This window comes from Hyaena hyaena, unplaced genomic scaffold, assembly GCF_003009895.1.
Source record: "Hyaena hyaena isolate Hyena2069 unplaced genomic scaffold, ASM300989v1 scaffold_25, whole genome shotgun sequence".
Classification (NCBI taxonomy): Eukaryota; Metazoa; Chordata; class Mammalia; order Carnivora; family Hyaenidae; genus Hyaena; species Hyaena hyaena.
In genome coordinates, this window is record NW_024080657.1 from 1,011,350 (window position 1) to 1,028,096 (window position 16,747).

A 16,747-nucleotide genomic window follows, 5' to 3' on the forward strand; every position below is an offset into this window, starting at 1 on the left:
TGTGTATGGGATAATGATTATTATGAATGAAGAGGTAGTGGGACCTTGGGGCCGGGGGGGGGGGGGCGCTGATGGGGCTGGAAAGTGAGGGACATTCTGGATGGGAGGGGAAGGGGAGAGGGAGGAAGAGCCTGAAAGTTGGGTGGGCAAGTGGACAACAGGCTGGGTGATGTAACCATGAAAGGTGCACAGCGGTGGGTATGATGGAACCATACGGTGGGCAGCGTGTAAGAGGGTCAAGTCTTTGGGCCCTTGACTTTGTCAGCTGGGAGAGCAGCTGGGAGAGGAATGTCCCTGGGAAGACCAAGAGATGGGGCCCATTTTGAGTTCATAGAAAGCAAGACCTCTTGGAGGTGGTTTTAAATTGGTCAGTCTTTGGTGGGGATCAAAGTGGGAGGAAAAGAGGGAGACAAGGAATTGGACACAGATGCTTTGTGCATGCAAGGTTTCAGAGCCACTGATGTGCCAACATGGTCTGATTTTCATTTCAAACACAGACATCACTGCCACCAGGAGGATCTTGTTTGACTTTGGGAAGAGGTCAGACATAAAAGACATCCAGTTTAGGGCCAATCAGGGCAACTGGTTCCCCATGTCCCCCCTCCTCTCCAACCAACTGGTGCCAACACAATAAGCCTAGTGGTCTGTAGGAAATTAGGACCCCTGGGTTCCTTGGGACTTTGGTGGAATAGAGTGGAGATGGCAGAAAAGGAAGAAGGATAGAAGGAGTCAGGGAGAAGGAAGAGGAAGAAAGTGCTGAGAGTAAAATAGCAGAGGAGGAGTAGGAAGGGGGGAAATGGGAAGAAGGGCAGTGTTCCTTCCTGGGTGCTCCAGGGGAATCCCCACTGTGGGTCAGGCAGTTTTCTGCTTTGGGAATGTTACCAAGACTTAAAAGGCATTTGAAGAAACAAACAAACTTAGAAATTACATTCCAAAAGAGTAGAGATTTTACAAACCAACCCCCCACACCCCAGAAAAGAAAACACAACCAGTTACTAATCAAAATGCTAAAAATCAAACCAAACCAATATTTACACATAACATTTTGAACCCCATCAAGCCCCATGTCCAGAGGCTTCTGTAGGAACAGTGATGAGTGACCTTGCACAGTGGCATGCAGGAAGTAGAAACTGGGACTTTACTGAAAACCAAGATCTGGAGCCTCTGACACCAGCTGGGAGGATGGGCAGCTAGGTGCTGAGACAAGAGATGGCAAGGACAATCTTGGACGAGGACGATGGTAAGGCTGAGTGGTCCGTAGGCCTCAGGACTCAGGTCTCGTGAGGATTTCTCCCCAAGGCTGGGAGTGCTGCCTCCCTGACCCTCCATGGCTTGGGGAGGTGGCGGAAGGCCTCTGGTGGTGTGTGGCCTGGTGTGAATCTGAATCCCCTCACCCGGACATAACCTTGGAGGGGCCCCCTGACCTTTTGGGTGGGAGCAGTGGCATCCCAAAAAGGACAGGTCCTTGGCTCCACTGGCCTGCCCACTCTGCCCATGCAAGTCATTATGGCATGAGGAAGCGCCTGGTCAGACCGACAGGACCCTCACATTATGCCCATTGGGAATGGATATGAAGGACTTTGGTGACTTGTCCAGGTGACCCTGAAAGGGCAGGATCGGGAGCAGGTGGGAGTGCAGAGGGGTCTCCTGAGTCCTGGGGGCAAACAAGCAAAGCTGCTGGCTTTTGGTCTTCCTTTCCACAGACAAGTGGCTTTACTCTGGTATTTCCACTCTGGGCCCCCAGCCAGTTGCAGGAGGTCCACGCATCTGTGTGTGTGTGCGGGCATGTGTGCAAACCGAAATGGGTTTACTGGCACCAAGGGGGAGGCCAGCTGAGGCCTTTCCCGCCACATCGCAATGAGCTACATGGTAGTCTGTCCGATGGCTCAGGCAGCTCACGTGGGACGTGGGCAAGGGTGGGCAGTGGAGCTGGGGCTGGAACAGGGGCCAGGAGAGGCCATAAGGCTAAGGAAAGAGGCTGGTGAGAAGGCTGGCAGGTGGTGAGAGCTGAGGCAGGCTGGCACTCTCGGGTCCATGTGCAAAGCTGCAATAAACAACATTCTCGAAGTTCAGTCCTGTTTTCCTGTGAGTTCTCACTTGGGGAACTTGGAGAGATATCCATGCTCTTGACAGTTAGGAATTTGTGTTTGACTCATAAAAAAAGGTTTCCGAGGGAGGAAAATGAGAGGGCAGATGGAGAATGTTTGGAAAGTGGGGACGGCGGCCCAGCCCTCCACCCTGTCAGCGAGCGTTTACAGACTGACTGCTGGGGGCCAGCCAAGTACCTAGCAGTGAGTGAAAAGCAGTGCTCAGAGGCCAGATGGTCAGCGGTATTGGGGAGCAAGCTGCAGGGCTCCAGTTCTACCAGGGGGCCCTCCAAACTTGACCAAGAGACCACAGAGCTCAGCTGCCAAGCTGCCTCATGTACATGGGGGACCCCATGCCTGTCCATCGTGTTAGAAGCCTCACTTTGTCCCAGTGGCAAGAATACATGTCTGAACCTCCAATAAATTACCTTAGGGACTTTGGGGTAAATTAAATTATTAAAATAAAGTAAAACTACCTTAAATATTTATAGTAAGAAAACTTCAAATAAACAACCGAGGAAATGTGTTTCCAGGCCCCAGTCCGCTACTGTGTCCGGGGGCACTGGCCTCTTGGAGTGCTCCTGGGCCTGGCGTGGCCAGTTGGGAGTCTCTTATTGGGAATATGTTTGCCCTCCACCAGCCACAGGATGTAAACACAGAGGAGATGTGTCGCTCCTCCAGTGCCAGGGAGAGAGGCCCCCAGCCATCAAGGTGGTGGGCATTTAGGCATTCATCTGTGCACCAGGTCTTGAAACTGACTCTACCTATTTCTGTCTTCAAGGTGTTTCCTGGGAAGGCTGGTGCCCCCCGAGCCATCTTGACCAGGGAGGCAGGTCCCGTGGCTACCCAGCGCTAAGCCCCACACATTTCTACCTCATCTTCCAGTCCTTGCTGCATCCAGGCTCTGCACAGGGAGATCCAGGGCTCCAGGATTCCAAGCAGATACCTGGCCCTGGCTATGCCCTATCATGCCCCCTAGAGCCACAGCAATCCAGAGAGTGGAGCTGGGAGGAGGAAAATGTGGGGAGAAGGAAGGGATGGGGATGATGCCCACCTCAGCTCCACCAGGAACTCCACGTTGAGTCCTACAGCAAAGGCTGTTCTTCTCATCGGTGTTTCCTCCCCGTGAAGGAGGACGTGGTTGGCAGGGAACATCTCTGTGAGCTCTTGTCCCTGAGGAGCATGGCCAGTAGTGTATCCTTTCCTTGGCTCTTACGAGAAGTGGGTGTGGGCAGAACCAGGCAAGGCTCTCCCAGTGGATGGGCTCCCAAAGGATCTCTCTGGAGCTACTTCCAAAGCCTAGTTGTGGTCTTTCTTCCGCTCACTGGCTTCCCCTGGGAAGTCAGAGATCACCACCCAGCAGTCAGCGGGAGACCCCGCTTTACCTGGATAGGGATGCTGTCGTCTGGCAGTGGGGCAGCTGCTGTCCCTTCAGGGTGAGGCAATGCCGACGGCACAGGCCCCTCGTGGCGTCTCTTCTCCGTTTGTTCCCTTCGGCTGTCCAGGGACTGGGCTGGTTGAGGTGGGGAGCACGGCTGCTCTGTCACTCGCTGGGGGGAGCTGCCCTCTCCTCCCCACCCCAGCCGGACTCTGAAGGATGCAGCCTGCACTTGGAAGGAGAGTGCCGGATGGCCGAACGGGATGCCCGGGCAAAGCAGGAGGTGAGGGACTGAGTACTACAGTCACAAACAGCATCCTAGAGGAAGGGAGGAGGAAGTCAGAAAGAGCCAAGAGGCACTGACTACCCAGAGGCTGGGCGGCCAGCCAAGCAAGGAATTTGGACCCAGCCTTGCCTGGGGAACCAGTTCCAAGGGCTATGGTATGGCCCCTCCCTCGACCAATTTTTTTAAATTGATTTTCTCCCATTAGAACAATAATAAATGTTCCTAAGTAACACTCCAGAATGTAATAAATTCTGGAACGTACAGAGAAAAAAGTAGATGTGGTCCATCAAAGATAAATTCTCAACACGTTGCACACCCATACATTTATCAAAATGACATCATCGCCTACAGCATATTTTCTAACTGCAAAACATAAGCACTTTTCTGTCATTATGTATATCTAGATTTTCTTCTTTTTAATGGCTGTATATTATATATTATTCTACTGAATGGAAATACAGTACCTTCATTTACTTATCTAATTCATTTTTTTACATGCATTTTAGGTGGTTTCTAATTTTTTACTATTATCAACACACAGGGATAATGGTTAAAAGTGCTGCTATAGAACTAATTGCTTGGTTCAAATCCCAGCCCTACAATTACCAGCTCTATGACCTTGGATAAGTTACTTAACCTCTCTGAACCTTGATTTCCTTCTCTCTGAGGTGAAGGACATGATACCTTTCTCAAAATGTTGTGAGGGTCAAATCAAATATAATATGCAAAGCGTTTGGCATAGTGCCTGCTAGGTACACACTAAATGTTAGCAATTTGTATTAATAGTGGCATACATTTATTTATACAAGCATGCTCTCTCACCTGTGTCTCTCGATGTACAGGTGGTGATATGGGGGTGATGGTTAATTTTAATGTGTCAACTCGACTGAGCCACAAGGTGCCCAGATATTTGGTCACACATTATCCTGAGAGCTTCTGTCAGGTTGCTTTTGGATGAGATTAACATCTAAATCAGCAAAGCATATTGCCCTCTCAAATGTGGATGGGCTTCATCTAATCAGTTGAAGGCTGGAAGACCAAAAACGCTGACTCTCCCTGAATAAGAATTCTTCCTGCCTGATGGCCCTAGGACTGGAGCTACATTAGCTACATGTGCTGTACCGGAATTACCTCGCCAGATCTCCTGGTTCTCGGGTTCTCAGGTTTTTGGGCTCAGACTGGAACTATACCATCAGCTCTGCTGGGTCTCCAACCCTGTAGATTTTAGGACTCCATAATCATGTGAGCCACTTCCTTATAATAAATCTCTCTCTATACACATACATGTGCACAGACACACATATATACAAACACACACAGTCTATTGGTTCCATTTCTCTAAAGAACCCTAAGAGGATGAGTGTGTTTAGTCTATGACAATTCAGTGAGGCATATTTTTATTATATGTTCAGTATATACATTAAGCTGAAAATTTTTTTTAAGTTAAAAAAAAAGGTAAGAATTTAAAAGATTTTATTTTTAAGTAAGGCCAGCTGGTTTGAGAGTATCGAGAAGTAAAGCACTAACCACATACTACCAGGGGCTGTAGAAACTAGGCAAACTCCTTTCTTTTTTAGTGTTTACTCACTTACTTTGAGAGACAGAGAGAGAGACAGAGAGCAAGCGAGGGCAAAGAGAGAGGGAGAGAGAGAATCCCAAGCAGGCTCCACACTGTCAGCACAGAGCCGAAAACAGGACTTGACCCTATGAACTGTAAAATCATGACCTGAGTGGAAATTAAGAGTTAGACGCCCAACAGACTGAACCACCCAGGCGTCCCTGGGCAAAATCTTTTGAAAGACAATTTGGCAGGGGGCCTGGCTGGCTCAGTCAGTGGAGCATGCGACTCTTCATCTGGGGTTTGTGAGTTTGTGCCCCATGCTGGGTGTAGAGATTACTTAAAAATAAAATCATAAAAAAAAAAATTAAAAAAAAATAAGACAATTTGGCAATACTTATCAAATGCCTTTGCATTTTATGTTCTTTTATCCTGTAATCCCATTTCTGCAACTCAAACCTAAGGAAATAATCTGACATGTGGACTGTTTCTGCACCATGTCCACCACAGCATCATGTATGATAGAGAAAAGCTAGAAATGACCCACACATACAATACATACAGATGGGTCAGTCACAGCCCATGCCACTTCCCTGAGTCCCCACCTACTTTACTGAGTGCACTACAGACCACATGTCACCCCTGACTACACCCTAGACCAAGGTAGCACACTGCACTCAAGTTGGACCATTCCCCATTTCTTCTTTCTTCTAGAAATCTGGAATTGGACAGAGGGATTTGAGTCATTATCTCTTAGATGCCTGAAGTAGAAGGTGTTATAGAAGCAGACCTGGGACCATATATGCAAAGGCAAGAAAGAGAGAGACACAGGAAGAGAGTAGACATCAGAGAAAACAAAGCTCAAGGGAGAGAAGAGGAAGACAAAGGCTGAGGCCTTCAGGTCCTTATACCTGGGATCCATAGATATTCCACCATTTCCCTTTCTGGAAAACTAACTTATATGCATTTTTTTTTTTTTTACTAACATGCAAATAATCCCTAACCAAATATGAAATTGATTTGGCAGGGGGGCACTGTGCAGCAAAGGATTCTCAGAGAAAATGGAAGCACTTAGGCATAGAGTCTTAGGGGGTGGGCAGGGGTTTGCGGGAAAATGTTTAATAACTAGTTTTCTAGGAGCGAGGGGAGAAGCCCTGATTTAGAGCACTTGTCTATTTTCATGGTGTAAATCCTCCCACTGGGGCTGGTCTCCAGGTGCTTTACTGAACACAGAGATGCACACAGTTGGCTCTCATGAACCAGACACATTGGCTCCACTGGGTTGCAGGAGAGCAGTGAGTACACCTCTTCCCTGGAGGGGATGCTAGCAGTCTCTCGTGTGTGGTGGTCGGGTAAGTCATGCTCACTGCCTTCTTGGGTTCTGACCACGTGTCCATCAGGTCTGTTGTTCCAGGTCTGGGGCCTTCCAATCCCTGTTCCTTCCTTCCTTTCTTCTAGTCATTCATTAAAGTGGGCTCTACACCCAACATGGGGCTTGAACTCACAGACCCTGAGAACAAGAGTCGCATGCTCTACTGACTAAACCAGACAGGCGTCCCCCCCAACCCCCATGCCAGACCAGCAAAATGACTTTTTGAAACACACCACCATATTCCTGAATCTGAAACCAAAAGGATTTGGACCTTATAGGTCAACACCCCAGCCAAGAAAAAAGAGAAGGCCCCACCCGCCTACCTCATTGGGAAGGACTGTGGCTCCATCTCCATCCCGGGGCACACCGTCCTTCCCCACCTGGGGGAGAATCGAGAGTCTGGCATCCTCACTGCTGCCTGACTTGGCTGCCTTCTTGTTCAGGATCCTGGCCATGCCCTCTGGCTGATGGTAGCTGGCTGGGGAGAGGGGCTCCGGTTTCTTGGTGCTCTCCTCCCCTGCCACCGAGGTGGGGCTTGGTGCCCGCCCACACACGTTGCGGAAGAACTCCTGAACGATGCCGTACTTTGGCGGCTCGGGCTTGGCCCGAGCCTCAGACATGCCCAGTTTCCAGACAGACTCCGTGCTCCCCGAGTGCTCCACCACACTGAAGAGGCTGGACAGTCCATCGTTGATGTTCCTCAGTACAGGGCTGTCCCGCGTGGTGGTGGAGCGGGCCCAGGCGGAGCCATTCTGCTTGCCCTGGTGCAGGTTCCACAGGCTGCGGTCCTTGGCGCTGTCCAGCTTGGACACGGACCGCCTCTGGAGCTTTGGCGAGCCATACTTGGGCGAGCAGCACGGCCGCTCAATACGCGAGTGCACCTTGTCCAGGGAGGAGGAGATCTGCTTGCTGCGCACGGACATGAGTGACGAGCTGCGGGGTGACCAGCTCTTGCCATGGAGGCTGCTGCGGGGTGGGTCTGTCTGCAGGCCCACACTCACTGTGCGGATGGTCTGCGTGCCCACAGTAGCCAGGCCCACCGTCTGGCTGGACGTGCTCTTCACTTTCCTCTCCAGCGAGCCCGAGCGCATGGCCTGGCGCACGCAGTTGGTGATCTCCTTCATGTCGTCGCTCATGTTGCCAGCCATCTCAAAGTCGTGCAGGGCCGCCGGGAAGCCAGGCCCTGCTGTGGAGGGGCTGCTCCCAGAGCCTGCGTCCAAGCGCTGCCGTGAGAAGTTGCAGAGCCACCGGCTGTAGGAGCTCTCAGCCAGCCCGTCAGCTTCAGCTGATTCTTTGGGCTTGGCAGTGGTGAAGAGGAAGCCAGGCTCGATGATGATCTTGCCCTCCCTGTCGTGGACCACAGGGACACCCAGGCGCCGGGCCACCGGGGGACTGTAGTACACGCGGATGCCCGTCTTGTCGGGAGCCGTGTAGCTTCGCTGCATCTGCCTCCCTGCCGGCTCCTGGCAGCCCAGGGCGCCCAGGCGGTTGCAGTCCCGTGATGAGGGATGTTCCTGGGCATCCTTCTCTGGGTCCTCCGGCTGGGTGCCCACAAAGGCAAAGGCAGGGTTATTGGGCAGCTTCTTGCCCCGCGCAGCTTCACCGGCAAGATAGGGGGAACAGTCAAGCAAATTTTCAAACTCAGACATGGACGAAACAGATTTGGTCCTGGGAGGAGCAGAGGAGGAAGAGTGGGGTTAGTGGAAGATAACTAGTCCTCTTCGCTGGTCCACGACTGGGACCATGACAGTCCTGCTCATGTCTTGTGGTGCCTACCCTACATCGCCTCCACACCCACACCTCTACACCCAACACAGCACCCTCTAAACACCTGCCATTCTCCACCAAAGGGCTTTTTGTGTGACTGCAAGAGCACACTTGGCGTCCACGCAGAGGAAGCTACAACCATCAAAGAGCTTTGCCCCTACACACAGCCCTCAGCAAAACAACGGGCAGAAGCTGGCGGCCCAGTGCCCAGCCTTCTTGCTCCTTGGACAGGTGACTCTGCACTGCATGCCCACTCTGGCTCCCAGGGTCCCTCAGTGAAACTGACCGGTTGTCCAAGGGACAATATCCCCCTTTGTTGGCTGCCTTCCCTTCCTTGTGTCACTTCCAGTGTTTCCTAAAATCCCTTCCCAAATAAACCATCTGCTCTCAAATCCTTGTCTCAGGATCTTGAGACAAGTTCTCAAATCCTGTGCTTGCTTTTGGGGGAACCCAAGCAAGATGACATTGACTCTCCATTGCATGTGTGGGGTGATGACCTCGAGTCAGGTGTGCGTAAGTACATCTCAGAGGTCAGACCATTGCGCCCTCCCAGGACTCGAGGAGACAGGTGCTACTGTCCCCACTAGAGTGACATGGGAAGTATCACCCAAGGTCGCATTCCTAGAAATGGCAGAGCTGGAATTCAAACCCCATACTCTGATCCCGGAGTCCACCTTCCTACCCTGGGCCTGCCTGACTTGAGGTTCCTCTCGTGGCCCCGATGGGGTTCTGTTGCCATCATTCTATTCAGGGTTTCCTAACAGTGGAGATATGGTCCCGACAGCCCCGGGGTCTCCCTGGCCACGGCCCAGGGCCAGCCCCAGAGGAAGCTGCTTGGTAATCCCAGGAATGGAAGCCCAGCCTGACTCCCCTAACTCCAGACACAGGAAGGAACCCCAAGAGGAGCTGAAAAGTTTCTTTCCCAGCTCGGATGTATGCGGTCCTGGGTTTTCATGTGTATCCACAATCCACAATCAAACAAACAAGAATAATCAAGGGCTGGAATTCTAATTGTCTCAAGCATCCTGGCTCCTAAGTGACTTCAGTTCCATAGAAACCACATCCCAAGGTCCCATCAGCTCTGCTGAAGTGCTGTGGGCGCATGGGGCAAGGGAAAGAAGACAGACAAGGAGTGGGGCAGAGAGAGGGGCCTGAAGGATGGGACAGGGGAGGGGCTATCGGGCAGGGCAGGGGGAGGCGATGCCAGCACCTTTTTAAGGCAGCTCCCCCAAGCTCAGCTTCAGAAACCCCCTCCTTGTCGAGGATCTTCTCGCTCCGCGTCTGTCAAGGAAGAGAGGCAGGAAGAGTGAGTTCTGACCACCAGCGCACCAAGGAAAGGTGACAGGAGGTCAGTGTGGGAGCTGACCCTGGATCCCACGCCTGAGTCTCCTCTTGTAGAGCAAGAGTGAGGTCAGCACTGGTCTGGGATCCCTGTGGATCAGTTTCTGGCTACAGTGCGTCTATCACTCCCTCCATAGGCATGTGATCCAGGCTTGGTCAGTCAGAGCTCCAAGACAGAACCCCGGGAAAGAGTCTTTGTAGAAGTTATTCTGAATGTGGTGGCAGCACCAAAGCACCTGGTGGCCACCATTCAGCTGGTGGTGACAGCAGCGGCCTGAAGGTTCCTGCTCAGGACCTGTCTTACCCTCAGGCTAGAGCGGGTCCCCTGGGACTTGCATAAGTTTTCAGAACCTGTGTCACCAGCCCTCTTGAGGCCCAATCCAATCCTCTCCTGCCGCGGTTCCCCACAATTAGGTTTTGTCGCTTGCAACCAAATCTCCTGACACACCACTTCCTCGGGCTGTCATGAGCAAAGAGCCTGTGTGCCCACTCTTTCCTGACTCAGAATATTGCTAGATGGACAGTGCACCTGAGGCTTAAGCAAATTCACCAACGTGACCTAACTGGTCTCCACAAAGGGGGCTGGGCTACAGCACAGATGTGATTCTCATTTCACCACTGAGGTAACTGGAGCCCAGGCAGGGAAGGACAGAGTGACTTGCTCAAGATCACACAGCTTCTTAGAGGCCTTGCTTTTCAGAAAGGCACAAGTGACGCCAAAGAGAGGGCAGAGGCCTGGCCAAGAACACAGGAAGACGCCCAGCGTCTCTCCCAGGCATGGAAGGATGGCACTGACTGGGGGCTCCTCACGAGTCCCCAACCATCAGCTGAAACTATGGGGTAGATATCCCAGGATCAAGGAGCCCAAAGTGCAAGGGTGTGACCTGTGAGACAGAGTTAGTATTATCCCTGTCCCCTCCCCCACAAGTGAGGGACTCTGCAGTGTAGCCAGGGGCCAAGACAACACGGATGGCCTGCTAACCCACTCACCTCTTTCCAGCTGTTGTCCTGCTTCTCCAGGTCTGAGTGCTTCAGGACCCAAGGGTCAGCAGCCTTCTGCAGCTGGGCGAGGGTAAAGAGAGCGGTCAGTGGTGGGCAAAGGTGGTGAGCGGGCCCTAGCTCTGTGTAGGCTACCCTGCATGCTCTGCTTGTAGCCCGGAGGACCCAGTGATGGGCTAGGAGACACCTTCCCAGTGGGCAGCGGCTCTGAGCCACCAAAAGACAGATTTAGAAAATGGCCACAAGAGCAGCCACTTACAGGCATCCTCAGAGTAGCCGCTGTCACCGCTAGGCTAATTCATGCTGCAATTCCTGGACCAGCTAGGTCAGCTAAGCACCAGCTGGGTGACATAAGAGTGGGGGCTCCACAATGGAAATGCTAAACAGCAGTTAGATGGAAGGGGACCGATCTCTACACTCTGTTGTGAACAGCTCTTTATGAATGAGGCAAACAAACATAAACATATGTATCTTATGATTCCATTGTTGATTCAAAAAAAAAAGACCTTGTTCATGGGATCGAGGCCCCCCCCCACCACTGTCAGCATGGAGCCTGCTTGGGCTTCTCTTTCTCTCTCTCTCTCTTTCCCCTCCCCCATTCTCAAAATAAATAAATAGACATTTTAAATACATAAATAAAGATTTTTTTAAAAGATCTCCATGAATATAAATCTAAGTAGCAAGAAAGGGAAGAAGTGGGTTGGAGTATGATTTTGCAATATTTGAATCTTATTTTTATTTATTTATTTTTTATTTGGGTCTTATATAAAGGTGAAATCCTGGGGCATCTGGGTGGCTCAGTCAGTTGAGTGCCAGACTTTGGCTCAGGTCATGATCTCATGGTTCATGGGTTCAAGCCCCACTTCAGGCTCTGTGCTGACAGCTTAGAGTCTAGAGCCTGCTTCATAGTCTGTCTCCCTCTCTTCCTACCCCTCCCCTGCTCACACTCTGTCTCTCTCTCTCCAAAATAAATAAACATTAAAAAAAAAAAAGATGAAGTCCTGATTTATGTAAGTAAAATAAAACAAAGGAAAAAGTCTAAAGAGTGGTACATAGCAGCTTGGTGGGTGGGAGCTGGGTCCATGATGTGAACTGTACTGGGGCATAATGGCCAATGATGGTTTTTCCCACCCCTCTTCCCATCTTTTGGTCAGAGGACTCTAACTTTCTCAGATTCTCAGGTTTTGGTAGGCTCTAGGGGTAGGCACACGACTTACGACTGGCCAATCAGCCTTATGGAAAAGGAAAACTCTACTGCCAGTGGTAAGCTGTAAAGATATGAGCACACAACTAACAATAGTCACATTTGACAACCGCTTGCTTAGGACTAAAGCACAGAGGAAAGCAAGCCTGAGATGGACGGACCTAGTGCCTGCTGCCTTCTCTGAGCCCCTGGATCCAGCTATAACTGCAGGAGACCCTAGCCCCAGACTTTTCCTACAGTTAGTCCCCGCTGTGTCTGGAGCCAGCTCGGGCTGGGACAGGCCTCACCTGGCTCAGGCGGTTCTGCAGCTCCTTTACCTGCTGCTCCACCTGCTGCTTCTCACCCTGAAGCCGCTCCACCAGCTGCAGCTTCTCCTGGCTCCAGTTGCGCTCGCTGATCTGCAGCTGCCTCGTCAGCTCCATGACAGCACCGTAGGACTCAGCCAGCAGGTGCTGTTGCTCTTCGCGCTCCCTCTGCAGGGCGGCCTTCCAGTCGGGCCCCGCCCGCTCCCCAGCCCCCTTGCCGGCCTTCAGCTCCATCTGTGGCACAAGGAAGAGCAAACTGGGTGTCTGGCACCAGGAGGCCCTTCCTCTCCGCCCTGAAGGCCCCTCGCCTGCTGACCACCTACTCAGAACTAAGCCCTCCTCACAATCGAGGCTTGCGCAGAGCTCGTTCCCAAGTGCTGTCTCAGTGTCCTCATGGAATCGCAACAAGACAAATGCCTTTTCTGATATTATAGAGAGGAGAGAGAGGTTCTTTGGCCCAGGTCACAGAGCTACAAAACGGCAGAGGTTCCTAGTTATTGCTTCTCATATTTCATCAACTCTCACAACTGGTCTGGGCTGATGGTTAGTGCGGGACATGCACCCAGGATTACAAAATGGAACGTGTGCAGCAATCAGCCCAGTGTGATGGCTTTCGCAGCACCAAGCCTTTGGGGTGGCAGGAGGTAAATATGCAGCCCTGAGCATCAGTGCACCCCAAGTCCCCCAGGCTGTGGTCTCATATGTTAACCCCCATAGGAACTGGCCCGCTTCCCAGTGGGCAAGGGCACCTGGAATGGCTGTGTTGTGGGGGGTCAGCAGAACAGTGAAATGTGCAGACGGGGCAGGAGCTGTGAGCTCTGCCAGGAGGCTTAGGAGGAAAGAAGGGTGGCACTGGGAAGCCAGGAGTCTGTGAGCCTTGGGAAGAACGTTGGGATCGCGGTAATGAGAAGGCAGGAAGAACAGAAGATTGGGGAGTAAAGGTCAGGTCTGCTGCTTATCTGCTGGGTGACCTTGGGAAAGAAATTTAACCCCTCTGTGCTTGTTTTGCTACGTGTCCAGCAGAGATCGTCAGTGTACACACCCCCAAGGGGCCCATGATGCCAGGAAGGCAGCCTGCGGTAGAGACAGGCTTGGGGAAGCTGGGACCTGAAGAGTCATGGCAGGTGGGGTGATGGTGGTGGTGATAACAATCTCTCTGAGTGGGAGGAACCCCCTCCCCTTCACTTTTCAGACCAGAGTAAGGCAGCAGCTTGCCTCCAGGCACACAGCAGAGACCGGAGCTCCAGGGCTCCTGGTTAAGGCTCCTTTGGTCACATTCGGTCATGGGGTGGAAGCAAAACAAAGCCAGGTAGAAAGGGACTAAGGGGATCCTTATGAGGAGAGGAGGGATGAATGAAGACAGCAGGGAGAAGTCCGGCCATGTGTGTGAAGGCTGTCACCAGGTGCAGACAGGTATTTAAGCATCTGGCCTCACGTGTGAACCCATGATGCAACAGAGGTGCCTATGGTGTCCCCTGTGTCAGTCCTTCACGTTCCTTCCCTGGCCCAGTGACTCCCAGGCTCCAGCGTTTCTGGTACCCTTGCTGTATGATTCCATGTAAATCTCTTGCCATCCCTGGGCCACAAGAGGAGGTAAAGGGGTCCCTGTGCTCCCAGACAGGACAACTGAGAGAGTTTAGATGAGGGAGGAACAAAGAGGGAAATGTCTCTGACAGGTGGGGGACTCACCTGGGCAGTATGGCTCTTCAACTCTGCCCGCTCTGTCTCCCAGGTGGCCTTGGCCTTGGCAAACTGTTGCTGAAGTTCAGTCAGACCACGGCGTTCATCCCGAAGCAGCCAGCACAGCTCCTTCAGCGTCACCTTCATGTCAGCCAGTGTCTTGATGTACTCATTGGGCTGCAGATGGGGGCAAGGCCTGGGTCAGGAGCTCTGAAGGCATGGGAAGGGGAGCCTGGGCTGGGAGCACTCATCCAAAGCCCAGCCCAGGTCTCTCCCCAGTCTCCAGCAAACCCCATGACCTCCCCAGGTCATCTCACCCATAAAATGGGCATGACAAGCCCAGCCAAGCCCCGCCATGGCCTGACATGTTCCCCAGCCTCTCATAAACAAAAAACCCTGAGGTTATAGCAATTATTATTCAGCCTAAATGTGAGGTGGGCGCTGGCTTCTTTGAGCTTCTGTAGAGTCTAGGCCCTGAGCCTCTCTCTGTGCCCAAGATCTGCTTCTCTAACCTATCATAGGTCAGATGGGAAATCTGAACTACGAAACCTCCCTGACTGCCTGACTCAGTCCCAATCTTCTCTCTTTGGCCAATGACCGCTTTCCCACCTACCCAAGCTCTCTGTGTATGACCCTGGGAGACTGACCCCATTGTTCTGTCTGCCTCATAGCTTGATCTGATGGTTCCTGACTCCAGACCACAAGGCCTCTCTTCATATGACCCTCAAATTGATGTCCTTGTCCCCACTCTGTACATCCTGAGCCTCAGGCAATCCCAGAATACCCTGCCACACCTCTGCACATATAATTCTCTTGGTCCAAAAGGGCCTTTTCCCTACTCTCTATTATGCAAGCTCCCATTCATCCTTCAAAACCTACCACCTATTACCCCTTCTCTGTGATCCAGACAGAATTAACTGCTCTCTTACATGTGACCACACAGTCCCTCATCTGTCACTGCCCTGGATGACTTATGAACCCTGTAGCACTAAGTATCTGGGGCCAGTAACCAGACAATAACCCTCTGCCACTTTAGTACCCCATGCAAGACAGGTCAGAGAAGGTGGCAGGAAGTGATCGCTAAACAGAGGAGCCATGGGCAGGAAAGGACTGGGAACAGGCTGGGAACGCACCGTGTTTTGGGTCCAGCTGTCCCCTGTACAGGTCTTGTTATCTGAATGCTGGGCATTGATTTCCTCTTCCTCCATTAGCAGATATAGCTCCTTCATGCTATTTACCTACATTCAACAGAGGGTAGAAGGGTATCATGCTTGGGAGTCTCACCGTCAGGGGAAGGGATTCAGCCTAGTGGCCTGGATAGAAAGGGTATTACAGTCAGGCAGAAAGAAAGAATGGGGGGGGGGGTTATGGTTCAGGATGAATCACTCTAATTCAACACTGATTTCCCAAATTTTAACTGGCTCTTGTGCACCATCCAGAACTAAGAGCACACAGTTGGAAAGGCAGACTGTTGTGGCCACCCTGCCCCCCCCACCCCCCACCCCACACCCCACACCTCTTCCAGCTCAAGGCCATGAGGCATCCCTGAGAGCCACTCAGAATTAACCATCTTGCCAGCTGGGTCAAGATAGGCCCTGTGGGCACAAAAAAAAGACTACGGGCACTCCCATAATTATAGATAAAGGCAACCAAAGGTTTGGGTGGACAGAGGGAGCCATCCTGGTTTGCTGCGGAGACCAGGGTACTAGGTTCAGGATGGGAATGAAGCAGAAGGAAGCCAGCTTCTGACTGGGGTGCTCATCCATCATTCATTCATTTATTCATTTATTGAGTCAACAAACATTTACTGAATACCTATCATGCTCCGGGCCCTTTGTTCAGAGCTGGGAATATATCAGTGAGCAAGCCAGACAAAAACCCTTCCATTCCAGTAGCAGGAAATAAAACAAATAACTGAAATGTATGAAATGTCATTAGATATTTGGAATGTCACATAGAGATGTGGCATGGAGAAAAAAGAGCACGCCAAAGGATTTGGGATGTGGTGTGTGTGGGTGATCAGGGAGGGCCTTAGAGAGATGTGGGTGTTGGGGCAACGTCCTGAAGGAGGTAAGAGAATAAGCCATGCGAACACCTGCAGGTTGGGAATTCCAGGGAAAGGGCACAGCAAACGCAAAGGCCCTGAGGTGGGAACACATTTGTTTGAGGGAAGCAAGAGAGACAGGGAGGAAGTGAGAGAAGTACAGGGAGGAAGTGAGAGAGGTACAGGGAACAAGGCTGGTTGACCAGGCCAGGGACTTGTAGGGACTTGGGCCTCTGTTCTGGGTAAAATGGGAGCCAGGGGAGGACCGTGAGCTGAGCAGTGATGCCGACCTGACTTTCAGTTTCATGCGATCACTGCAGCTGCTAAGATACCTTACTGGGTAGCAACAGAACCCCATATCACAAAACTCCAGGGGATGCCATCCACATGGAATGTATGCCACTTGAGTGCAAGATGCTCATACCCTTCTAAATGCAAGACGCTTGATGGAAGGGTGCTAGGGCAGAAGCAGGGAGACCAGGTAGGAGGCTGTAGTGATACTCCAGGCAAGAAGTGATGGTGGCTCAGCTGGGAGGGAGGGCAGAGTGGCTGCGTCAGACTCTAAATAAATAGATTCTGGATAGATGCACAATGTGCAAGAAAGGCCATTTAAGCCATGTGCCTGGTTAAGCTCCCCAAGGGACTAAGTGTAGGTAAGGGAGAGATGTGACCCAAACACTGAGCCTTGGCGACTCTGACATTAAGAGAGGTCAGGGAGAAAAGGAG

At 51.8% G+C, this 16,747-nt stretch overlaps 1 protein-coding gene across 2 annotated transcripts in view; it reads right to left on the reverse strand.

The window, feature by feature from the left end:
* Positions 1-6: 6 nt before the first annotated feature.
* SOGA1 (suppressor of glucose, autophagy associated 1) overlaps positions 7-16,747 on the reverse strand; it is a 68,100-nt gene continuing 51,359 nt past the window's right edge. For both annotated transcript variants that reach the window (XM_039227167.1, XM_039227168.1), the window contains 7 exons: positions 15,111-15,215; positions 13,987-14,154; positions 12,280-12,531; positions 10,780-10,851; positions 9,659-9,729; positions 7,005-8,349; positions 7-3,783 (listed from right to left, as the gene is read on the reverse strand). In XM_039227167.1, the coding sequence (XP_039083098.1) occupies positions 3,631-3,783; positions 7,005-8,349; positions 9,659-9,729; positions 10,780-10,851; positions 12,280-12,531; positions 13,987-14,154; positions 15,111-15,215 (2,166 nt within the window). In that variant the 3' untranslated portion in view covers positions 7-3,630. The remainder of the gene's footprint in view (positions 3,784-7,004; positions 8,350-9,658; positions 9,730-10,779; positions 10,852-12,279; positions 12,532-13,986; positions 14,155-15,110; positions 15,216-16,747) is intronic.